Source organism: Hemiscyllium ocellatum, unplaced genomic scaffold (assembly GCF_020745735.1).
Source record: "Hemiscyllium ocellatum isolate sHemOce1 unplaced genomic scaffold, sHemOce1.pat.X.cur. scaffold_1371_pat_ctg1, whole genome shotgun sequence".
NCBI lineage: Eukaryota > Metazoa > Chordata > Chondrichthyes > Orectolobiformes > Hemiscylliidae > Hemiscyllium > Hemiscyllium ocellatum.
In genome coordinates, this window is record NW_026867759.1 from 50,001 (window position 1) to 73,644 (window position 23,644).

Sequence of the window (23,644 nt, forward strand, 5' to 3'; positions counted from 1 at the left end):
GCTCGTTCCCGCAGGGGAGAGACAGGGGCTCGTTCCCGCAGGGGAGAGACAGGGGCTCGTTCCCGCAGGGGAGAGACAGGGGCTCGTTCCCACAGGGGAGAGACAGGGGTCTGGTCCCGCAGGGGGGAGACAGGGGTCTGGTCCCGCAGGGGGGAGACGGGGTCTGGTCCCGCTGGGGAATCACCGGAGCAAGTGGGAAAGTAGCCCAAGTTGAGCCACAGGTGTTTGGAAGGGTCAGCATACCCGACGGGCTGAACAGTCAGCGGTGACACTTCTCTGTTGTCCACAGGTCGCTTTCATTAACCCCAACTCTTACGTCAACATCATCATTGGTGTGTCCACCTTTGTCTCTTTCTACGGCTACCTCTTGTACTACAAGGCTACCAAGAACTCGCTCCATGGCTACGGCCTCCAGGGCAAGTTCATCTGCATCATTGTGGTCCTGGTACTCTTTGGCCTTCAGAGTGGTATTCTGGAGACTATGGGGGCACTCAGTGTCATCCCCTGCTTCCCACCCTTCTCGGTCGACATGCGCTCTCAGAGTAAGTCCGCTGTCTTCACGGGGTACGGGGCTGGACAGGGGCATGGTCAATATGTTGCTGCCATCATGGCTCCCACCACCCTCCAGACATATAGGGAGTTGCTACGTTTAGAAAGATGAGCTGGCTTTTACTGCGTTGGGAATAAGCATGGGCGATAAATGTTTTCGGTTTTTTGGCTGGATAGTGTGGTGCTGTGTTGGGGTGGGATGAGTTCACTTGGAATGAGTTGATTTGAATTGAGTTGGGATGAGTTGGATTGAGTTGGGGTGGGATAGGTTGGGTTGCATTGAGTTGGTTTGGGTTGAGGTGGGATGGGTTGGGTTGATTGAGTTGGGGTGAGTTGTGTTGAGTTTGGATGGGGTAGGATAATTTGAGTTGAGTTGGGTCAGGCTGGGTTGGGGTAGGATGAGTTGGGTTGGGAAGAATTGGGTTGAGTTCATGTGGGTTGGGACTAGTTGGGTATGGATGAGTTGGGTTGAGCTGAGCTGGGTTGGGTTGAGTTGGGTCAGGCTGGGTTGGGGTAGGGTGAGTTGGGTTGAGTTCATGTGGGTTGGGACTAGTTGGGTATGGATGAGTTGGGTTGAGTTGGATTGGGGTGGGTTGGGTTAGGTTGGGGTAGATTAGATTAGATTACTTACAGTGTGGAAACAGGCCCTTCGGCCCAACAAGTCCACACCGACCCGCCGAAGCGCAACCCACCCATACCCCTAACCTAACACTACGGGCAATTTAGCATGGCCAATTCACCTGACCCGCACATCTTTGGACTGTGGGAGGAAACCGGAGCACCCGGAGGAAACCCACGCAGACATGGGGAGAACGTGCAAACTCCACACAGTCAGTCACCTGAGGCGGGAATTGAACCCAGGTCCCTGGTGCTGTGAGGAAGCAGTGCTAACCACTGTGCCACCGTGCCGCCCGGGGTAGGATGAGTTGGGTTGGGATGAATTGGGTTGAGTTCATTTGGGTTGGGACTAGTTGGATTTGGATGAGTTGGGCTGAGCTGAGCTGGGTTGGGTTGGGTTGGGTCAGGCTGAGTTGGGGTAGGATGAGTTGGGTTGGGAAGAATTGGGTTGAGTTCATTTGGGTTGGGACTAGTTGGGTATGGATGAGTTGGGTTGAGTTGGATTGGGGTGGGTTGGGGTAGGATGAGTTGGTTTGGGATGAATTGGGTTGAGTTCATTTGGGTTGGGACTAGTTGGATTTGGATGAGTTGGGCTGAGCTGGGTTGGGTTGGGTCAGGCTGGCCTGCAGTGGGATGGAGTTGGGTTTGGATGAGTTGAGTTGATTGTGTTAGGTTGTGGTGGGATGAGTTGGGTTGAGTTGAGTTAGGGTAGAATAGGTTGTGTTGGGTTGAGTTGTGTTGGGTTGGGTTGAGTTGGGTCAGGGTGAGTTGGGTTGAGTTTTATTGGCGAAAGTGAGGAATGCAGATGCTGGAGATCAGAGTCAATATTAGAGTGGTGCTGGAAAAGCACAGCAGGTCAGGCAGCATACAAGGTGCAGGAAAACTCATGTTTCAGGCAAGAGCCCTTCATCAGGAATGAGCCTCATTCCGGATGAAGGCTTCTGCCCAAAACATCGATTTTCCGGTTCCTCAGATGGTGCCTAACCTGTGTTTTTCCAGCACCACTCTAATCTTAAGTATGTTGGGTCGGGTTGAGTTGTGTTGGGGTGGGGTGGGATGAGCTGAGTTGGGTCATGTTGGGTTGAGTTGGTTTGAATTGTGTAGCGTTGGATTGGAGTTGGGTTGGGCTGGGACGAGTTGGGAAGAGTTGAGTTGGGTCATGTTGGGTTGGGTTGAGGTGTGTTGGGGTTGGGTTGGGGTGGGACAAGTTGGGCTGGAGTGGGTTGAATTAGGTCATGTTGGGTTTGTTCAGTTGTGTTGGGTTAGGGTTGAGTTGGGGAGGGATGTGTTGGGTTGGGTTTAGTTGAGTTCTTTTGTGTTGCGGTTGGGTTGGATTAAGGGATGGAGTGGGTTGAGTTGGGAGGTGTCGGGTTTGGTTGCGCTGTGCGGTGTTGGGTTGGGGTGGAGTGGGTTGAGTTGGGTGGTGTCGGGTTTGGTTGCGTTGTGCGGTGTCGGGTTGGGGTGGAGTGGGTTGAGTTGGGTGGTGTCGGGTTTGGTTGCCCTGTGCGGTGTTGGGTTGGGGTGGAGTGGGTTGAGTTGGGTGGTGTCAGGTTTGGTTGCGCTGTGCGGTGTTGGGTTGGGGTGGAGTGGGTTGAGTTGGGTGGTGTCGGGTTTGGTTGCGCTGTGCGGTGTTGGGTTGGGGTGGAGTGGATTGAGTTGGATCGTGTCGGGTTTGGTTGCGGTGTGCGGTGTTGGGTTGGGGTGGAGTGGGTTGAGTTGGGTGGTGTCGGGTTTGGTTGCGCTGTGCGGTGTTGGGTTGGGGTGGAGTGGGTTGAGTTGGGTGGTGTCGGGTTTGGTTGCGCTGTGCGGTGTTGGGTTGGGGTGGAGTGGGTTGAGTTGGGTGGTGTCGGGTTTGGTTGCTGTGTGCAGTGTTGGGTTGGGGTGGAGTGGGTTTGGTTGCGCTGTGCGGTGTTGCGTTGGGGTGGAGTGTGTTGAGTTGGGTGGTGTCGGGTTTGGTTGCGCTGTGCGGTGTTGGGTTGGGGTGGAGTGGGTTGAGTTGGGTGGTGTCGGGTTTGGTTGGGATTGGGTTGGCCTGGGAAGAGTTGAGTTGGGTGGTGTCGGGTTTGGTTGGGATTGGGTTGGCCTGGGAAGAGTTCAGTTGGGTCGTGTCAGGTTTGGTTGGGATTGGTTTGCCGTGGGAAGGGTTGAGTTGGGTGGTGTTGGGTTTGGTTGCGCTGTGTGGTGTTGGGTTGGGGTGGAGTGGGTTGAGTTGGGTGGTGTCGGGTTTGGTTGCGGTGTGCGGTGTTGGGTTGGGGTGGAGTGGGTTGAGTTGGGTGGTGTCGGGTTTGGTTGGGGTAGAGTGGGTTGAGTTGGGTGGTGTCGGGTTTGGTTGCGCTGTGCGGTGTTGGGGTGGAGTGGGTTGAGTTGGGTGGTGTTGGGTTTGGTTGCGCTGTACGGTGTTGGGTTGGGGTGGAGTGGGTTCACTTGGGTGGTGTCGGGTTTGGTTGCGGTGTGCGGTGTTGGTTTGGGGTGGAGTGGGTTCCATTGGGTGGTGTCGGGTTTGGTTGCGCTGTGCGCGGTTAAGTTGGGTGGTGTCGGGTTTGGTTGCGGTGTGCGATGTTGTGTTGGGGTGGAGTGGGTTGAGTTGGGTGGTGTCGGGTTTGGTTGCGGTGTGCGGTGTTGGGTTGGGGTGGAGTGGGTTGAGTTGGGTGGTGTCGGGTTTGGTTGCGCTGTGCGGTGTTGGGTTGGGGTGGAGTGGGTTGAGTTGGGTGGTGTCGGGTTTGGTTGCGCTGTGCGGTGTTGGGTTGGGGTGGAGTGGGTTGAGTTGGGTGGTGTCGGGTTTGGTTGCGCTGTGCGGTGTTGGGTTGGGGTGGAGTGGGTTGAGTTGGGTGGTGTCGGGTTTGGTTGCGGTGTGCGGTGTTGGGTTGGGGTGGAGTGGGTTGAGTTGGGTGGTGTCGGGTTTGGTTGCGCTGTGCGGTGTTGGGTTGGGGTGGAGTGGGTTGAGTTGGGTGGTGTCGGGTTTGGTTGCGCTGTGCGGTGTTGGGTTGGGGTGGAGTGGGTTGAGTTGGGTGGTGTTGGGTTTGGTTGCGTTGTGCGGTGTTGGGTTGGGGTGGAGTGGGTTGATTTGGGTGGTGTCGGGTTTGGTTGCACTGTGCGGGGTTGAGTTGGGTGGTGTCGGATTTGGTTGCGGTGTGCGGTGTTGGGTTGGGGTGGAGTGGGTTCAGTTGGGTGGTGTCGGGTTTGGTTGCGGTGTGCGGTGTCGGGTTGGGGTGGAGTGGGTTGAGTTGGGTGGTGTCAGGTTTGGTTGCGCTGTGCGGTGTCGGGTTGGGGTGGAGTGGGTTGAGTTGGGTGGTGTCGGGTTTGGTTGCGCTGTGCGGTGTCGGGTTGGGGTGGAGTGGGTTGAGTTAGGTGGTGTCGCGTTTGGTTGCGCTGTGCGGTGTTGGGTTGGGGTGGAGTGGGTTGAGTTGGGTGGTGTCGGGTTGGGGTGGAGTGGGTTGAGTTAGGTGGTGTCGCGTTTGGTTGCGCTGTGCGGTGTCGGGTTGGGGTGGAGTGGGTTGAGTTGGGTGGTGTCGGGTTTGGTTGCGGTGTTCGGTGTCGTGTTGGGGTGGAGTGGGTTGAGTTGGGTGGTGTCGGGTTTGGTGGCGTTGTGCGGTGTTGTGTTGGTGTGGAGTGGGTTGAGTGGGGTGGTGTCGGGTTTGGTTGCGCAGTGCGGTGTTGGGGTGGAGTGGGTTGATTTGGGTGGTGTCGGGTTTGGTTGCACTGTGCGGGGTTGAGTTGGGTGGTGTCGGGTTTGGTTGCGCTGTGCGGTGTTGGGTTGGGGTGGAGTGGGTTCAGTTGGGTGGTGTCGGGTTTGGTTGCGGTGTGCGGTGTTGGGTTGGGATGGAGTGGGCTGGGTTGCGTGGTGTCGGGTTTGGTTGCGGTGTGCGGTGTTGGGTTGGGGTGGAGTGGGTTGAGTTGGGCGGTGTCGGGTTTGGTTGCGTTGTGCGGTGTTGGGTTGGGGTGGAGTGGGTTGAGTTGGGTGGTGTCGGGTTTGGTTGCGCTGTGCGGTGTTGGGTTGGGGTGGAGTGGGTTGAGTTGGGTGGTGTCGGGTTTGGTTGCGCTGTGCGGTGTTGGGTTGGGGTGGAGTGGGTTGAGTTGGGTAGTGTCGGGTTTGGTTGCGCTGTGCGGTGTTGGGTTGGGGTGGAGTGGGTTGAGTTGGGTGGTGTTGGGTTTGGTTGCGTTGTGCGGTGTTGGGTTGGGGTGGAGTGGGTTGATTTGGGTGGTGTCGGGTTTGGTTGCACTGTGCGGGGTTGAGTTGGGTGGTGTCGGATTTGGGTGCGGTGTCGGGTTGGGGTGGAGTGGGTTCAGTTGGGTGGTGTCGGGTTTGGTTGCGGTGTGCGGTGTCGGGTTGGGGTGGAGTGGGTTGAGTTGGGTGGTGTCGGGTTTGGTTGCGCTGTGCGGTGTTGGGTTGGGGTGGAGTGGGTTGAGTTGGGTGGTGTCGGGTTTGGTTGCGCTGTGCGGTGTTGGGTTGGGGTGGAGTGGGTTGAGTTGGGTGGTGTCGGGTTTGGTTGCGCTGTGCGGTGTTGGGTTGGGGTGGAGTGGGTTGAGTTGGGTGGTGTCGGGTTTGGTTGCGCTGTGCGGTGTTGGGTTGGGGTGGAGTGGGTTGAGTTGGGTGGTGTCGGGTTTGGTTGCGCTGTGCGGTGTTGGGTTGGGGTGGAGTGGGTTGAGTTGGGTGGTGTTGGGTTTGGTTGCGTTGTGCGGTGTTGGGTTGGGGTGGAGTGGGTTGATTTGGGTGGTGTCGGGTTTGGTTGCACTGTGCGGGGTTGAGTTGGGTGGTGTCGGATTTGGTTGCGGTGTGCGGTGTAGGGTTGGGGTAGAGTGGGTTCAGTTGGGTGGTGTCGGGTTTGGTTGCGGTGTGCGGTGTCGGGTTGGGGTGGAGTGGGTTGAGTTGGGTGGTGTCGGGTTTGGTTGCGCTGTGCGGTGTTGGGTTGGGGTGGAGTGGGCTGGGTTGGGTGGTGTCGGGTTTGGTTGCGCTGTGCGGTGTTGGGTTGGGGTGGAGTGGGTTGAGTTGGGTGGTGTCGGGTTTGGTTGCGCTGTGCGGTGTTGGGTTGGGGTGGAGTGGGTTGAGTTGGGTGGTGTCGGGTTTGGTTGCGCTGTGCGGTGTTGGGTTGGGGTGGAGTGGGTTGAGTTGGGTGGTGTTGGGTTTGGTTGCGTTGTGCGGGGTTGAGTTGGGTGGTGTCGGATTTGGTTGCGGTGTGCGGTGTAGGGTTGGGGTAGAGTGGGTTCAGTTGGGTGGTGTCGGGTTTGGTTGCGGTGTGCGGTGTCGGGTTGGGGTGGAGTGGGTTGAGTTGGGTGGTGTCAGGTTTGGTTGCGCTGTGCGGTGTCGGGTTGGGGTGGAGTGGGTTGAGTTGGGTGGTGTCGGGTTTGGTTGCACTGTGCGGTCTCGGGTTGGGGTGGAGTGGGCTGAGTTAGGTGGTGTCGTGTTTGGTTGCGCTGTGCGGTGTCGGGTTGGGGTGGAGTGGGTTGAGTTGGGTGGTGTCGGGTTTGGTTGCGGTGTTCGGTGTCGTGTTGCGGTGGAGTGGGTTGAGTTGGGTGGTGTTGGGTTGGGGTGGAGTGGGTTGGGTTGGGTGGTGTCGGGTTTGCTTGCGCTGTGGGGTGTTGGGTTGGGGTGGAGTGCGTTGAGTTGGTTGGTGTCGGGTTTGGTTGCGCTGTGCGGTGTTGGGTTGGGGTGGAGTGGGTTGAGTTGGGTGGTGTCGGGTTTGCTTGCGCTGTGCGGTGTTGGGTTGGCGTGGAGTGGGTTGAGTTGGGTCGTGTCAGGTTTGGTTGCGTTGTGCGGTGTTGTGTTGGGGTGGAGTGGGTTGAGTGGGGTGGTGTCGGGTTTGGTTGCGCTGTGCGGTGTTGGGGTGGAGTGGGTTGAGTCAGGTGGTGTCGGGTTTGGTTGCGCTGTGCGGTGTTGGGTTGGGGTGGCGTCGGTTGAGTTGGGTGGTGTCGGGTTTGGTTGCGCTGTGCGGTGTCTGGTTGGGGTGGAGTGGGTTGAGTTGGGTGGTGTCGGGTTTGGTTGCGCTGTGCGGTGTTGGGTTGGGGTGGAGTGGGCTGGGTTGTGTGGTGTCGGGTTTGGTTGCGGTGTGCGGTGTTGGGTTGGGGTGGAGTGGGTTGAGTTGGGTGGTGTCGGGTTTGGTTGCGGTGTGCGGTGTTGGGTTGGGGTGGAGTGGGTTGAGTTGGGTGGTGTCGGGTTTGGTTGCACTGTGCGGGGTTGAGTTGGGTGGTGTCGGGTTTGGTTGCGCTGTGCGGTGTTGGGTTGGGGTGGAGTGGGTTCAGTTGGGTGGTGTCGGGTTTGGTTGCGGTGTGCGGTGTTGGGTTGGGATGGAGTGGGCTGGGTTGGGTGGTGTCGGGTTTGGTTGCGGTGTGCGGTGTTGGGTTGGGGTGGAGTGGGTTGAGTTGGGCGGTGTCGGGTTTGGTTGCGTTGTGCGGTGTTGGGTTGGGGTGGAGTGGGTTGAGTTGGGTGGTGTCGGGTTTGGTTGCGCTGTGCGGTGTTGGGTTGGGGTGGAGTGGGTTGAGTTGGGTGGTGTCGGGTTTGGTTGCGCTGTGCGGTGTTGGGTTGGGGTGGAGTGGGTTGAGTTGGGTGGTGTCGGGTTTGGTTGCGCTGTGCGGTGTTGGGTTGGGGTGGAGTGGGTTGAGTTGGGTGGTGTTGGGTTTGGTTGCGTTGTGCGGTGTTGGGTTGGGGTGGAGTGGGTTGATTTGGGTGGTGTCGGGTTTGGTTGCACTGTGCGGGGTTGAGTTGGGTGGTGTCGGATTTGGGTGCGGTGTCGGGTTGGGGTGGAGTGGGTTCAGTTGGGTGGTGTCGGGTTTGGTTGCGGTGTGCGGTGTCGGGTTGGGGTGGAGTGGGTTGAGTTGGGTGGTGTCGGGTTTGGTTGCGCTGTGCGGTGTTGGGTTGGGGTGGAGTGGGTTGAGTTGGGTGGTGTCGGGTTTGGTTGCGCTGTGCGGTGTTGGGTTGGGGTGGAGTGGGCTGGGTTGGGTGGTGTCGGGTTTGGTTGCGCTGTGCGGTGTTGGGTTGGGGTGGAGTGGGTTGAGTTGGGTGGTGTCGGGTTTGGTTGCGCTGTGCGGTGTTGGGTTGGGGTGGAGTGGGTTGAGTTGGGTGGTGTCGGGTTTGGTTGCGCTGTGCGGTGTTGGGTTGGGGTGGAGTGGGTTGAGTTGGGTGGTGTTGGGTTTGGTTGCGTTGTGCGGGGTTGAGTTGGGTGGTGTCGGATTTGGTTGCGGTGTGCGGTGTAGGGTTGGGGTAGAGTGGGTTCAGTTGGGTGGTGTCGGGTTTGGTTGCGGTGTGCGGTGTCGGGTTGGGGTGGAGTGGGTTGAGTTGGGTGGTGTCAGGTTTGGTTGCGCTGTGCGGTGTCGGGTTGGGGTGGAGTGGGTTGAGTTGGGTGGTGTCGGGTTTGGTTGCACTGTGCGGTCTCGGGTTGGGGTGGAGTGGGCTGAGTTAGGTGGTGTCGTGTTTGGTTGCGCTGTGCGGTGTCGGGTTGGGGTGGAGTGGGTTGAGTTGGGTGGTGTCGGGTTTGGTTGCGGTGTTCGGTGTCGTGTTGCGGTGGAGTGGGTTGAGTTGGGTGGTGTTGGGTTGGGGTGGAGTGGGTTGGGTTGGGTGGTGTCGGGTTTGCTTGCGCTGTGGGGTGTTGGGTTGGGGTGGAGTGCGTTGAGTTGGTTGGTGTCGGGTTTGGTTGCGCTGTGCGGTGTTGGGTTGGGGTGGAGTGGGTTGAGTTGGGTGGTGTCGGGTTTGCTTGCGCTGTGCGGTGTTGGGTTGGCGTGGAGTGGGTTGAGTTGGGTCGTGTCAGGTTTGGTTGCGTTGTGCGGTGTTGTGTTGGTGTGGAGTGGGTTGAGTGGGGTGGTGTCGGGTTTGGTTGCGCTGTGCGGTGTTGGGGTGGAGTGGGTTGAGTCAGGTGGTGTCGGGTTTGGTTGCGCTGTGCGGTGTTGGGTTGGGGTGGCGTCGGTTGAGTTGGGTGGTGTCGGGTTTGGTTGCGCTGTGCGGTGTCTGGTTGGGGTGGAGTGGGTTGAGTTGGGTGGTGTCGGGTTTGGTTGCGCTGTGCGGTGTTGGGTTGGGGTGGAGTGGGCTGGGTTGTGTGGTGTCGGGTTTGGTTGCGGTGTGCGGTGTTGGGTTGGGGTGGAGTGGGTTGAGTTGGGTGGTGTCGGGTTTGGTTGCGGTGTGCGGTGTTGGGTTGGGGTGGAGTGGGTTGAGTTGGGTGGTGTCGGGTTTGGTTGCACTGTGCGGGGTTGAGTTGGGTGGTGTCGGGTTTGGTTGCGCTGTGCGGTGTTGGGTTGGGGTGGAGTGGGTTCAGTTGGGTGGTGTCGGGTTTGGTTGCGGTGTGCGGTGTTGGGTTGGGATGGAGTGGGCTGGGTTGGGTGGTGTCGGGTTTGGTTGCGGTGTGCGGTGTTGGGTTGGGGTGGAGTGGGTTGAGTTGGGCGGTGTCGGGTTTGGTTGCGTTGTGCGGTGTTGGGTTGGGGTGGAGTGGGTTGAGTTGGGTGGTGTCGGGTTTGGTTGCGCTGTGCGGTGTTGGGTTGGGGTGGAGTGGGTTGAGTTGGGTGGTGTCGGGTTTGGTTGCGCTGTGCGGTGTTGGGTTGGGGTGGAGTGGGTTGAGTTGGGTGGTGTCGGGTTTGGTTGCGCTGTGCGGTGTTGGGTTGGGGTGGAGTGGGTTGAGTTGGGTGGTGTTGGGTTTGGTTGCGTTGTGCGGTGTTGGGTTGGGGTGGAGTGGGTTGATTTGGGTGGTGTCGGGTTTGGTTGCACTGTGCGGGGTTGAGTTGGGTGGTGTCGGATTTGGGTGCGGTGTCGGGTTGGGGTGGAGTGGGTTCAGTTGGGTGGTGTCGGGTTTGGTTGCGGTGTGCGGTGTCGGGTTGGGGTGGAGTGGGTTGAGTTGGGTGGTGTCGGGTTTGGTTGCGCTGTGCGGTGTTGGGTTGGGGTGGAGTGGGTTGAGTTGGGTGGTGTCGGGTTTGGTTGCGCTGTGCGGTGTTGGGTTGGGGTGGAGTGGGCTGGGTTGGGTGGTGTCGGGTTTGGTTGCGCTGTGCGGTGTTGGGTTGGGGTGGAGTGGGTTGAGTTGGGTGGTGTCGGGTTTGGTTGCGCTGTGCGGTGTTGGGTTGGGGTGGAGTGGGTTGAGTTGGGTGGTGTCGGGTTTGGTTGCGCTGTGCGGTGTTGGGTTGGGGTGGAGTGGGTTGAGTTGGGTGGTGTTGGGTTTGGTTGCGTTGTGCGGGGTTGAGTTGGGTGGTGTCGGATTTGGTTGCGGTGTGCGGTGTAGGGTTGGGGTAGAGTGGGTTCAGTTGGGTGGTGTCGGGTTTGGTTGCGGTGTGCGGTGTCGGGTTGGGGTGGAGTGGGTTGAGTTGGGTGGTGTCAGGTTTGGTTGCGCTGTGCGGTGTCGGGTTGGGGTGGAGTGGGTTGAGTTGGGTGGTGTCGGGTTTGGTTGCACTGTGCGGTCTCGGGTTGGGGTGGAGTGGGCTGAGTTAGGTGGTGTCGTGTTTGGTTGCGCTGTGCGGTGTCGGGTTGGGGTGGAGTGGGTTGAGTTGGGTGGTGTCGGGTTTGGTTGCGGTGTTCGGTGTCGTGTTGCGGTGGAGTGGGTTGAGTTGGGTGGTGTTGGGTTGGGGTGGAGTGGGTTGGGTTGGGTGGTGTCGGGTTTGCTTGCGCTGTGGGGTGTTGGGTTGGGGTGGAGTGCGTTGAGTTGGGTGGTGTCGGGTTTGGTTGCGCTGTGCGGTGTTGGGTTGGGGTGGAGTGGGTTGAGTTGGGTGGTGTCGGGTTTGCTTGCGCTGTGCGGTGTTGGGTTGGCGTGGAGTGGGTTGAGTTGGGTCGTGTCAGGTTTGGTTGCGTTGTGCGGTGTTGTGTTGGTGTGGAGTGGGTTGAGTGGGGTGGTGTCGGGTTTGGTTGCGCTGTGCGGTGTTGTGTTGGTGTGGAGTGGGTTGAGTGGGGTGGTGTCGGGTTTGGTTGCGCTGTGCGGTGTTGGGGTGGAGTGGGTTGAGTCAGGTGGTGTCGGGTTTGGTTGCGCTGTGCGGTGTTGGGTTGGGGTGGCGTCGGTTGAGTTGGGTGGTGTCGGGTTTGGTTGCGCTGTGCGGTGTCTGGTTGGGGTGGAGTGGGTTGAGTTGGGTGGTGTCGGGTTTGGTTGCGCTGTGCGGTGTTGGGTTGGGGTGGAGTGGGCTGGGTTGTGTGGTGTCGGGTTTGGTTGCGGTGTGCGGTGTTGGGTTGGGGTGGAGTGGGTTGAGTTGGGTGGTGTCGGGTTTGGTTGCGGTGTGCGGTGTTGGGTTGGGGTGGAGTGGGTTGAGTTGGGTGGTGTCGGGTTTGGTTGCGCTGTGCGGTGTTGGGTTGGGGTGGAGTGGGTTGAGTTGGGTGGTCCTCGGGTTTGGTTGCGGTGTGCGGTGTTGGGTTGGGGTGGAGTGGGTTGAGTTGGGTGGTGTCGGGTTTGGTGGCGGTGTGCGGTGTTGGGTTGGGGTGGAGTGGGTTGAGTTGGGTGGTGTCGGGTTTGGTTGCGCTGTGGGGTGTTGGGTTGGGGTGGAGTGCGTTGAGTTGGTTGGTGTCGGGTTTGGTTGCGCTGTGCGGTGTTGGGTTGGGGTGGAGTGGGTTGAGTTGGGTGGTGTCGGGTTTGGTGGCGGTGTGCGGTGTTGGGGTGGAGTGGGTTGGGTTGGGTGGTGTCGTGTTTGCTTGCGCTGTGGGGTGTTGGGTTGGGGTGGAGTGCGTTGAGTTGGTTGGTGTCGGGTTTGGTTGCGCTGTGCGGTGTTGGGTTGGGGTGGAGTGGGTTGAGTTGGGTGGTGTCGGGTTTGGTTGCGCTGTGCGGTGTTGGGTTGGGGTGGAGTGGGTTGAGTTGGGTGGTGTCGGGTTTGGTTGCGGTGTGCGGTGTCGGGTTGGGGTGGAGTGGGTTCAGTTGGGTGGTGTCGGGTTTGGTTGCGGTGTGCGGTGTCGGGTTGGGGTGGAGTGGGTTGAGTTGGGTGGTGTCGGGTTTGGTTGCGCTGTGCGGTGTTGGGTTGGGGTGGAGTGGGTTGAGTTGGGTGGTGTCGGGTTTGGTTGCGCTGTGCGGTGTTGGGTTGGGGTGGAGTGGGCTGGGTTGGGTGGTGTCGGGTTTGGTTGCGTTGTGCGGTGTTGGGTTGGGGTGGAGTGGGTTGAGTTGGGCGGTGTCGGGTTTGGTTGCGTTGTGCGGTGTTGGGTTGGGGTGGAGTGGGTTGAGTTGGGTGGTGTCGGGTTTGGTTGCGCTGTGCGGTGTTGGGTTGGGGTGGAGTGGGTTGAGTTGGGTGGTGTCGGGTTTGGTTGCGCTGTGCGGTGTTGGGTTGGGGTGGAGTGGGTTGATTTGGGTGGTGTCGGGTTTGGTTGCACTGTGCGGGGTTGAGTTGGGTGGTGTCGGATTTGGTTGCGGTGTGCGGTGTCGGGTTGGGGTGGAGTGGGTTCAGTTGGGTGGTGTCGGGTTTGGTTGCGGTGTGCGGTGTCGGGTTGGCGTGGAGTGGGTTGAGTTGGGTCGTGTCAGGTTTGGTTGCGTTGTGCGGTGATGGGTTGGCGTGGAGTGGGTTGAGTTGGGTCGTGTCAGGTTTGGTTGCGTTGTGCGGTGTTGTGTTGGTGTGGAGTGGGTTGAGTGGGGTGGTGTCGGGTTTGGTTGCGCTGTGCGGTGTTGGGTTGGGGTGGAGTCGGTTGAGTTGGGTGGTGTCGGGTTTGGTTGCGCTGTGCGGTGTCGGGTTGGGGTGGACTGGGTTGAGTTGGGTGGTGTCGGGTTTGGTTGCGGTGTGCGGGGTTGCGTTGTGCGGTGTTGGGTTGGGGTGGAGTGGGTTGATTTGGGTGGTGTCGGGTTTGGTTGCACTGTGCGGGGTTGAGTTGGGTGGTGTCGGATTTGGTTGCGGTGTGCGGTGTTGGGTTGGGGTGGAGTGGGTTGAGTTGGGTGGTGTCAGGTTTGGTTGCGGTGTTCGGTGTCGTGTTGGGGTGGACTGGGTTGAGTTGGGTGGTGTCGGGTTTGGTTGCGGTGTGCGGGGTTGAGTTGGGTGGTGTCGGATTTGGTTGCGGTGTGCGGTGTTGGGTTGGGGTGGAGTGGGCTGGGTTGGGTGGTGTCGGGTTTGGTTGCGGTGTGCGGTGTTGGGTTGGGGTGGAGTGGGTTGAGTTGGGTGGTGTCGGGTTTGGTTGCGCTGTGCGGTGTTGGGTTGGGGTGGAGTGGGTTGAGTTGGGTGGTGTCGGGTTTGGTTGCGCTGTGCGGTGTTGGGTTGGGGTGGAGTGGGTTGAGTTGGGTGGTGTCGGGTTTGGTTGCGGTGTGCGGTGTTGGGTTGGGGTGGAGTGGGCTGAGTTGGGTGGTGTCGGTTTTGGTTGCGCAGTGCGGTGTTGGCTTGGGGTGGAGTGGGTTGAGTTGGGTGGTGTCGGGTTTGGTTGCGCTGTGCGGTGTTGGGGTGGAGTGGGTTGAGTTGGGTGGTGTCGGGTTTGGTTGCGTTGTGCGGTGTTGGGTTGGGGTGGAGTGGGTTGATTTGGGTGGTGTCAGGTTTGGTTGCACTGTGCGGGGTTGAGTTGGGTGGTGTCGGATTTGGTTGCGGTGTGCGGTGTTGGGTTGGGGTGGAGTGGGTTCAGTTGGGTGGTGTCGGGTTTGGTTGCGGTGTGCGGTGTCGGGTTGGGGTGGAGTGGGTTGAGTTGGGTGGTGTCAGGTTTGGTTGCGCTGTGCGGTGTCGGGTTGGGGTGGAGTGGGTTGAGTTAGGTGGTGTCGCGTTTGGTTGCGGTGTCGGGTTGGGGTGGAGTGGGTTGAGTTGGGTGGTGTCGGGTTTGGTTGCGGTGTTCGGTGTCGTGTTGGGGTGGAGTGGGTTGAGTTGGGTGGTGTCGGGTTTGGTTGCGGTGTGCGGTGTTGGGTTGGGGTGGAGTGGGTTGGGTTGGGTGGTGTCGGGTTTGCTTGCGCTGTGGGGTGTTGGGTTGGGGTGGAGTGCGTTGAGTTGGTTGGTGTCGGGTTTGGTTGCGCTGTGCGGTGTTGGGTTGGGGTGGAGTGGGTTGAGTTGGGTGGTGTCGGGTTTGCTTGCGCTGTGCGGTGTTGGGTTGGCGTGGAGTGGGTTGAGTTGGGTCGTGTCAGGTTTGGTTGCGTTGTGCGGTGTTGGGTTGGGGTGGTGTCGGATTTGGTTGCGGTGTGCGGTGTTGGGTTGGGGTGGAGTGGGCTGGGTTGGGTGGTGTCGGGTTTGGTTGCGTTGTGCGGTGTTGGGTTGGGGTGGAGTGGGTTGAGTTGGGTGGTGTCAGGTTTGGTTGCGCTGTGCGGTGTTGGGTTGGGGTGGAGTGGGTTGAGTTGGGTGGTCCTCGGGTTTGGTTGCGGTGTGCGGTGTTGGGTTGGGGTGGAGTGGGTTGAGTTGGGTGGTGTCAGGTTTGGTTGCGGTGTTCGGTGTCGTGTTGGGGTGGAGTGGGTTGAGTTGGGTGGTGTCGGGTTTGGTGGCGGTGTGCGGTGTTGGGTTGGGGTGGAGTGGGTTGAGTTGGGTGGTGTCGGGTTTGGTTGCGTTGTGCGGTGTTGGGTTGGGGTGGAGTGGGTTGAGTTGGGTCGTGTCAGGTTTGGTTGCGGTGTGCGGTGTCGGGTTGGGGTGGAGTGGGTTGAGTTGGGTGGTGTCGGGTTTGGTTGCGCTGTGCGGTGTCGGGTTGGGGTGGAGTGGGTTGAGTTGGGTGGTGTCGGGTTTGGTTGCGGTGTTCGGTGTCGTGTTGGGGTGGAGTGGGTTGAGTTGGGTGGTGTCGGGTTTGGTGGCGGTGTGCGGTGTCGGGTTGGGGTGGAGTGGGTTGAGTTGGGTGGTGTCGGGTTTGGTTGCGCTGTGGGGTGTTGGGTTGGGGTGGAGTGCGTTGAGTTGGTTGGTGTCGGGTTTGGTTGCGCTGTGGGGTGTTGGGTTGGGGTGGAGTGCGTTGAGTTGGTTGGTGTCAGGTTTGGTTGCGCTGTGCGGTGTTGGGTTGGGGTGGAGTGGGTTGAGTTGGGTGGTGTCGGGTTTGCTTGCGCTGAGCGGTGTTGGGTTGGCGTGGAGTGGGTTCAGTTGGGTCGTGTCAGGTTTGGTTGCGTTGTGCGGTGTTGTGTTGGGGTGGAGTGGGTTGAGTTGGGTGGTGTCGGGTTTGGTTGCGCTGTGCGGTGTTGGGGTGGAGTGGGTTGAGTTGGGTGGTGTCGGGTTTGGTTGCGCTGTGGGGTGTTGGGTTGGGGTGGAGTGCGTTGAGTTGGTTGGTGTCGGGTTTGGTTGCGCTGTGGGGTGTTGGGTTGGGGTGGAGTGCGTTGAGTTGGTTGGTGTCAGGTTTGGTTGCGCTGTGCGGTGTTGGGTTGGGGTGGAGTGGGTTGAGTTGGGTGGTGTCGGGTTTGGTTGCGCTGTGCGGTGTTGGGTTGGGGTGGAGTCGGTTGAGTTGGGTGGTGTCGGGTTTGGTTGCGCTGTGCGGTGTCGGGTTGGGGTGGACTGGGTGGAGTTGGGTGGTGTCGGGTTTGGTTGCGGTGTGCGGGGTTGAGTTGGGTGGTGTCGGGTTTGGTTGCGCTGTGCGGTGTCGGGTTGGGGTGGACTGGGTTGAGTTGGGTGGTGTCGGGTTTGGTTGCGTTGTGCGGTGTTGGGTTGGGGTGGAGTGGGTTGATTTGGGTGGTGTCGGGTTTGGTTGCACTGTGCGGGGTTGAGTTGGGTGGTGTCGGATTTGGGTGCGGTGTCGGGTTGGGGTGGAGTGGGTTCAGTTGGGTGGTGTCGGGTTTGGTTGCGGTGTGCGGTGTCGGGTTGGGGTGGAGTGGGTTGAGTTGGGTGGTGTCGGGTTTGGTTGCGCTGTGCGGTGTTGGGTTGGGGTGGAGTGGGTTGAGTTGGGTGGTGTCGGGTTTGGTTGCGCTGTGCGGTGTTGGGTTGGGGTGGAGTGGGCTGGGTTGGGTGGTGTCGGGTTGGGTTGGGGTGGAGTGGGTTGAGTTGGGCGGTGTCGGGTTTGGTTGCGTTGTGCGGTGTTGGGTTGGGGTGGAGTGGGTTGAGTTGGGTGGTGTCGGGTTTGGTTGCGCTGTGCGGTGTTGGGTTGGGGTGGAGTGGGTTGAGTTGGGTGGTGTCGGGTTTGGTTGCGCTGTGCGGTGCTGGGTTGGGGTGGAGTGGGTTGAGTTGGGTGGTGTCGGGTTTGGTTGCGCTGTGCGGTGTTGGGTTGGGGTGGAGTGGGTTGAGTTGGGTGGTGTTGGGTTTGGTTGCGTTGTGCGGTGTTGGGTTGGGGTGGAGTGGGTTGATTTGGGTGGTGTCGGGTTTGGTTGCACTGTGCGGGGTTGAGTTGGGTGGTGTCGGATTTGGTTGCGGTGTGCGGTGTCGGGTTGGGGTGGAGTGGGTTGAGTTGGGTGGTGTCGGGTTTGGTTGCCCTGTGCAGTGTCGGGTTGGGGTGGAGTGGGTTGAGTTGGGTGGTGTCGGGTTTGGTTGCGCTGTGCGGTGTCGGGTTGGGGTGGAGTGGGTTGAGTTAGGTGGTGTCGTGTTTGGTTGCGCTGTGCGGTGTCGGGTTGGGGTGGAGTGGGTTGAGTTGGGTGGTGTCGGGTTTGGTTGCGGTGTTCGGTGTCGTGTTGCGGTGGAGTGGGTTGTGTTGGGTGGTGTTGGGTTGGGGTGGAGTGGGTTGGGTTGGGTGGTGTCGGGTTTGCTTGCGCTGTGGGGTGTTGGGTTGGGGTGGAGTGCGTTGAGTTGGTTGGTGTCGGGTTTGGTTGCGCTGTGCGGTGTTGGGTTGGGGTGGAGTGGGTTGAGTTGGGTGGTGTCGGGTTTGCTTGCGCTGTGCGGTGTTGGGTTGGCGTGGAGTGGGTTGAGTTGGGTCGTGTCAGGTTTGGTTGCGTTGTGCGGTGTTGTGTTGGTGTGGAGTGGGTTGAGTGGGGTGGTGTCGGGTTTGGTTGCGCTGTGCGGTGTTGGGGTGGAGTGGGTTGAGTCAGGTGGTGTCGGGTTTGGTTGCGCTGTGCGGTGTTGGGTTGGGGTGGCGTCGGTTGAGTTGGGTGGTGTCGGGTTTGGTTGCGCTGTGCGGTGTCTGGTTGGGGTGGAGTGGGTTGAGTTGGGTGGTGTCGGGTTTGGTTGCGCTGTGCGGTGTTGGGTTGGGGTGGAGTGGGCTGGGTTGTGTGGTTTCGGGTTTGGTTGCGGTGTGCGGTGTTGGGTTGGGGTGGAGTGGGTTGAGTTGGGTGGTGTCGGGTTTGGTTGCGGTGTGCGGTGTTGGGTTGGGGTGGAGTGGGTTGAGTTGGGTGGTGTCGGGTTTGGTTGCGCTGTGCGGTGTTGGGTTGGGGTGGAGTGGGTTGAGTTGGGTGGTCCTCGGGTTTGGTTGCGGTGTGCGGTGTTGGGTTGGGGTGGAGTGGGTTGAGTTGGGTGGTGTCGGGTTTGGTGGCGGTGTGCGGTGTTGGGTTGGGGTGGAGTGGGTTGAGTTGGGTGGTGTCGGGTTTGGTTGCGCTGTGGGGTGTTGGGTTGGGGTGGAGTGCGTTGAGTTGGTTGGTGTTGGGTTCGGGTGGAGTGGGTTGAGTTGGGTGGTGTCGGGTTTGGTGGCGGTGTGCGGTGTTGGTTTGGGGTGGAGTGGGTTGGGTTGGGTGGTGTCGTGTTTGCTTGCGCTGTGGGGTGTTGGGTTGGGGTGGAGTGGGTTGAGTTGGGTGGTGTCGGGTTTGGTTGCGCTGTGCGGTGTTGGGTTGGGGTGGAGTGGGCTGGGTTGGGTGGTGTCGGGTTTGGTTGCGTTGTGCGGTGTTGGGTTGGGGTGGAGTGGGTTGAGTTGGGCGGTGTCGGGTTTGGTTGCGTTGTGCGGTGTTGGGTTGGGGTGGAGTGGGTTGAGTTGGGTGGTGTCGGGTTTGGTTGCGCTGTGCGGTGTTGGGTTGGGGTGGAGTGGGTTGAGTTGGGTGGTGTCGGGTTTGGTTGCGCTGTGCGGTGTTGGGTTGGGGTGGAGTGGGTTGATTTGGGTGGTGTCGGGTTTGGTTGCACTGTGCGGGGTTGAGTTGGGTGGTGTCGGATTTGGTTGCGGTGTGCGGTGTCGGGTTGGGGTGGAGTGGGTTCAGTTGGGTGGTGTCGGGTTTGGTTGCGGTGTGCGGTGTCGGGTTGGGGTGGAGTGGGTTGAGTTGGGTGGTGTCAGGTTTGGTTGCGCTGTGCGGTGTCGGGTTGGGGTGGAGTGGGTTGAGTTGGGTGGTGTCGGGTTCGGTTGCGCTGTGCGGTCTCGGGTTGGGGTGGAGTGGGTTGAGTTGGGTGGTGTCGGGTTCGGTTGCGCTGTGCGGTGTCGGGTTGGGGTGGAGTGGGTTGAGTTGGGTGGTGTCGGGTTTGGTTGCGCTGTGCGGTGTCGGGTTGGGGTGGAGTGGGTTGAGTTAGATGGTGTTGCGTTTGGTTGCGCTGTGGGGTGTTGGGTTGGGGTGGAGTGCGTTGAGTTGGTTGGTGTCGGGTTTGGTTGCGCTGTGCGGTGTTGGGTTGGGGTGGAGTGGGTTGAGTTGGGTGGTGTCGGGTTTGGTGGCGGTGTGCGGTGTTGGGTTGGGGTGGAGTGGGTTGGGTTGGGTGGTGTCGGGTTTGCTTGCGCTGTGGGGTGTTGGGTTGGGGTGGAGTGCGTTGAGTTGGTTGGTGTCGGGTTTGGTTGCGCTGTGCGGTGTTGGGTTGGGGTGGAGTGGGTTGAGTTGGGTGGTGTCGGGTTTGCTTGCGCTGTGCGGTGTTGGGTTGGCGTGGAGTGGGTTGAGTTGGGTCGTGTCAGGTTTGGTTGCGTTGTGCGGTGTTGTGTTGGTGTGGAGTGGGTTGAGTGGGGTGGTGTCGGGTTTGGTTGCGCTGTGCGGTGTTGGGGTGGAGTGGGTTGAGTCAGGTGGTGTCGGGTTTGGTTGCGCTGTGCGGTGTTCGGTTGGGGTGGAGTCGGTTGAGTTGGGTGGTGTCGGGTTTGGTTGCGCTGTGCGGTGTCGGGTTGGGGTGGACTGGGTTGAGTTGGGTGGTGTCGGGTTTGGTTGCGGTGTGCGGGGTTGCGTTGTGCGGTGTTGGGTTGGGGTGGAGTGGGTTGATTTGGGTGGTGTCGGGTTTGGTTGCACTGTGCGGGGTTGAGTTGGGTGGTGTCGGGTTTGGTTGCGGTGTTCGGTGTCGTGTTGGGGTGGAGTGGGTTGAGTTGGGTGGTGTCGGGTTTGGTGGCGGTGTGCGGTGTTGGGTTGGGGTGGAGTGGGTTGGGTTGGGTGGTGTCGGGTTTGCTTGCGCTGTGCGGTGTTGGGTTGGGGTGGAGTGCGTTGAGTTGGTTGGTGTCGGGTTTGGTTGCGCTGTGCGGTGTTGGGTTGGGGTGGAGTGGGTTGAGTTGGGTGGTGTCGGGTTTGCTTGCGCTGTGCGGTGTTGGGTTGGCGTGGAGTGGGTTGAGTTGGGTCGTGTCAGGTTTGGTTGCGTTGTGCGGTGTTGGGTTGGGGTGGTGTCGGGTTTGGTTGCGGTGTGCGGGGTTGAGTTGGGTGGTGTCGGATTTGGTTGCGGTGTGCGGTGTTGGGTTGGGGTGGAGTGGGCTGGGTTGGGTGGTGTCGGGTTTGGTTGCGGTGTGCGGTGTTGGGTTGGGGTGGAGTGGGTTGAGTTGGGCGGTGTCGGGTTTGGTTGCGTTGTGCGGTGTTGGGTTGGGGTGGAGTGGGTTGAGTTGGGTGGTGTCAGGTTTGGTTGCGCTGTGCGGTGTTGGGTTGGGGTGGAGTGGGTTGAGTTGGGTGGTGTCGGGTTTGGTTGCGGTGTGCGGGGTTGAGTTGGGTGGTGTCGGATTTGGTTGCGGTGTGCGGTGTTGGGTTGGGGTGGAGTGGGCTGGGTTGGGTGGTGTCGGGTTTGGTTGCGGTGTGCGGTGTTGGGTTGGGGTGGAGTGGGTTGAGTTGGGTGGTGTCGGGTTTGGTTGCGCTGTGCGGTGTTGGGTTGGGGTGGAGTGGGTTGAGTTGGGTGGTGTCGGGTTTGGTTGCGCTGTGCGGTGTTGGGTTGGGGTGGAGTGGGTTGAGTTGGGTGGTGTCGGGTTTGGTTGCGGTGTGCGGTGTTGGGTTGGGGTGGAGTGGGCTGAGTTGGGTGGTGTCGGTTTTGGTTGCGCAGTGAGGTGTTGGGTTGGGGTGGAGTGGGTTGAGTTGGGTGGTGTCGGGTTTGGTTGCGCTGTGCGGTGTTGGGTTGGGGTGGAGTGGGTTGAGTTGGGTGGTGTCGGCTTTGGTTGCGTTGTGCGGTGTTGGGTTGGGGTGGAGTGGGTTGAGTTGGGTGGTGTCAGGTTTGCTTGCGCTGTGCGGTGTCGGGTTGGGGTGGAGTGGGTTGAGTTAGGTGGTGTCGCGTTTGGTTGCGGTGTCGGGTTGGGGTGGAGTGGGTTGAGTTGGGTGGTGTCGGGTTTGGTGGCGGTGTGCGGTGTTGGGTTGGGGTGGAGTGGGTTGGGTTGGGTGGTGTCGGGTTTGCTTGCGCTGTGGGGTGTTGGGTTGGGGTGGAGTGCGTTGAGTTGGTTGGTGTCGGGTTTGGTTGCGCTGTGCGGTGTTGGGTTGGGGTGGAGTGGGTTGAGTTGGGTGGTGTCGGGTTTGCTTGCGCTGTGCGGTGTTGGGTTGGCGTGGAGTGGGTTGAGTTGGGTCGTGTCAGGTTTGGTTGCGTTGTGCGGTGTTGGGTTGGGGTGGTGTCGGGTTTGGTTGCGGTGTGCGGGGTTGAGTTGGGTGGTGTCGGATTTGGTTGCGGTGTGCGGTGTTGGGTTGGGGTGGAGTGGGCTGGGTTGGGTGGTGTCGGGTTTGGTTGCGGTGTGCGGTGTTGGGTTGGGGTGGAGTGGGTTGAGTTGGGCGGTGTCGGGTTTGGTTGCGTTGTGCGGTGTTGGGTTGGGGTGGAGTGGGTTGAGTTGGGTGGTGTCAGGTTTGGTTGCGCTGTGCGGTGTTGGGTTGGGGTGGAGTGGGTTGAGTTGGGTGGTGTCGGGTTTGGTTGCGCTCTGCGGTGTTGGGTTGGGATGGAGAGGGTTGAGTTGGGTCGTGTCAGGTTTGGTTGCGGTGTGCGGTGTCGCGTTGGGGTGGAGTGGGTTGAGTTGGGTGGTGTCGGGTTTGGTTGCGGTGTTCGGTGTCGTGTTGGGGTGGAGTGGGTTGAGTTGGGTGGTGTCGGGTTTGGTGGCGGTGTGCGGTGTCGGGTTGGGGTGGAGTGGGTTGAGTTGGGTGGTGTCGGGTTTGGTTGCGCTGTGGGGTGTTGGGTTGGGGTGGAGTGCGTTGAGTTGGTTGGTGTCAGGTTTGGTTGCGCTGTGCGGTGTTGGGTTGGGGTGGAGTGGGTTGAGTTGGGTGGTGTCGGGTTTGCTTGCGCTGAGCGGTGTTGGGTTGGCGTGGAGTGGGTTCAGTTGGGTCGTGTCAGGTTTGGTTGCGTTGGGGTGGAGTGGGTTGAGTTGGGTGGTGTCGGGTTTGGTTGCGCTGTGCGGTGTTGGGGTGGAGTGGGTTGAGTTGGGTGGTGTCGGGTTTGGTTGCGCTGTGGGGTGTTGGGTTGGGGTGGAGTGCGTTGAGTTGGTTGGTGTCGGGTTTGGTTGCGCTGTGGGGTGTTGGGTTGGGGTGGAGTGCGTTGAGTTGGTTGGTGTCAGGTTTGGTTGCGCTGTGCGGTGTTGGGTTGGGGTGGAGTGGGTTGAGTTGGGTGGTGTCGGGTTTGCTTGCGCTGTGCGGTGTTGGGTTGGCGTGGAGTGGGTTGAGTTGGGTCGTGTCAGGTTTGGTTGCGTTGTGCGGTGTTGTGTTGGGGTGGAGTGGGTTGAGTTGGGTGGTGTCGGGTTTGGTTGCGCTGTGCGGTGTTGGGGTGGAGTGGGTTGAGTTGGGTGGTGTCGGGTTTGGTTGCGCTGTGCGGTGTTGGGTTGGGGTGGAGTCGGTTGAGTTGGGTGGTGTCGGGTTTGGTTGCGCTGTGCGGTGTCGGGTTGGGGTGGACTGGGTTGAGTTGGGTGGTGTCGGGTTTGGTTGCGGTGTGCGGGGTTGAGTTGGGTGGTGTTGGATTTGGTTGCGGTGTGCGGTGTTGGGTTGGGGTGGAGTGGGTTGAGTTGGGCGGTGTCGGGTTTGGTTGCGATGTGCGGTGTCGGGTTGGGGTGGAGTGGGTTGAGTTGGGTGGTGTCTGGTTTGGTTGCGGTGTGCGGTGTCGGGTTGTGGTGGAGTGGGTTGAGTTGGGCAGTGTCTGGTTTGGTTGCGGTGTGCGGTGTCGGGTTGTGGTGGAGTGGGTTGAGTTGGGCGGTGTCTGGTTTGGTTGCGGTGTGCGGTGTCGGGTTGTGGTGGAGTGGGTTGAGTTGGGTGGTGTCTGGTTTGGTTGCGGTGTGCGGTGTCGGGTTGTGGTGGAGTGGGTTGAGTTGGGTGGTGTCTGGTTTGGTTGCGGTGTCGGTTTGGGATGGAGTGGGTTGAGTTGGGTGGTGTCTGGTTTGGTTGCGGTGTGCGGTGTCGGTTTGGGATGGAGTGGGTTGAGTTGGGTGGTGTCTGGTTTGGTTGCGGTGTGCGGTGTCGGTTTGGGATGGAGTGGGTTGAGTTGGGTGGTGTCTGGTTTGGTTGCGGTGTGCGGTGTTGGGTTGGGGTGGAGTGGGTTGAGTTGGGCGGTGTCTGGTTTGGTTGCGGTGTGCGGTGTCGGTTTGGGATGGAGTGGGTTGAGTTGGGTGGTGTCTGGTTTGGTTGGGATTGGGTTGGCCTGGGAAGAGTTGAGTTGGGCGGTGTCGGGTTTGGTTGGGATTGGGTTGGCCTGGGAAGAGTTGAGTTGGGCGGTGTCGGGTTTGGTTGGGATTGGGTTGGCCTGGGAAGAGTTGAGTTGGGCGGTGTCGGGTTTGGTTGGGATTGGGTTGGCCTGGGAAGAGTTGAGTTGGGCGGTGTCGGGTTTGGTTGGGATTGGGTTGGCCTGGGAAGAGTTGAGTTGGCTCGGGTCGTATGCAGCAGGATGCCCTCTTGTGTTGCCAGAACTGACCGATTGCAGTCTCTACGAAATGACATGGGGACCCTGTCCCGTACGGTGCGCCGTAACCCTCCGCTTCTGTCCGTTCCGCAGTTATCTTCCATTACGCTGTCATTGTCGAGATGTTCTTCATCAGTCTATTGGCCCGTTACTGCTTTCGGAAGGTGGAGCCCGGCCAGGACTCTCCCGATGGCCTGTCCAAGGCCAGCTCACCCAAGTCCAACCAGGCGGCTCCTGCCTGCAGCTTTCCTGAAACTGACAGCTCCTCTCTGGGCGTTAACCCCGCTTACAGCAGTGACCCTGAGGACGCGCCGTACAGAATCGAACACACTCCTTTGGAAAAGTTTGACTTCAGGCTGGCTAAGAAACCAGCCCCGGACAGCTGCTTCGTCTCGGTCCCTCTGAACGAGCGGGAGGGAGTCACACGGAATCTGAGTGGCTCGCAGCGCCAAGCCGGGCCTGGCACGGCGAATACGGTGGAGGTGACGGCACAGATAAACCAACCCAAGTCCTGTCCGGACGTGATGCTGGTCTGATCGGTCTGACAGGACAAAGGACTGTTGCTCAGGGCCGGAGAGGTTTAAACTTTCCCGGGAATGGTTCCTCTCCCGCGCGGCGTGGCCCTAGTGCTTCCGGACATGCTCGCCAACGGGCGTTTGGGCCTTGAATCGCCGCCCCGCGCCTGGGGAAGGTGGGAGTGAAGCCTCCCTTTCTCGAGCGTCTGCATTAAATCGATGCCCCTCCCCCTCCTGCTGCTGTGTAGTGTCGGGATAGAGCGCCCTGTGAAGGAGGCAGCTTCTGAGCACTGTGGTTGCCAGTTGGGATGGTGCGT

The 23,644-nt window shown here is 60.2% G+C and overlaps 1 protein-coding gene across 1 annotated transcript in view; it reads left to right on the forward strand.

Moving 5' to 3' along the window:
• Positions 1 to 23,348, forward strand: part of si:dkey-16n15.6 (organic solute transporter subunit alpha) — a 36,585-nt gene extending 13,237 nt beyond the window's left edge. The window contains exons 6-7 of the mRNA XM_060822599.1: positions 290 to 542; positions 22,906 to 23,348. Of these exons, the coding sequence (XP_060678582.1) occupies positions 290 to 542; positions 22,906 to 23,348 (696 nt within the window). The remainder of the gene's footprint in view (positions 1 to 289; positions 543 to 22,905) is intronic.
• Positions 23,349 to 23,644: the final 296 nt, after the last annotated feature.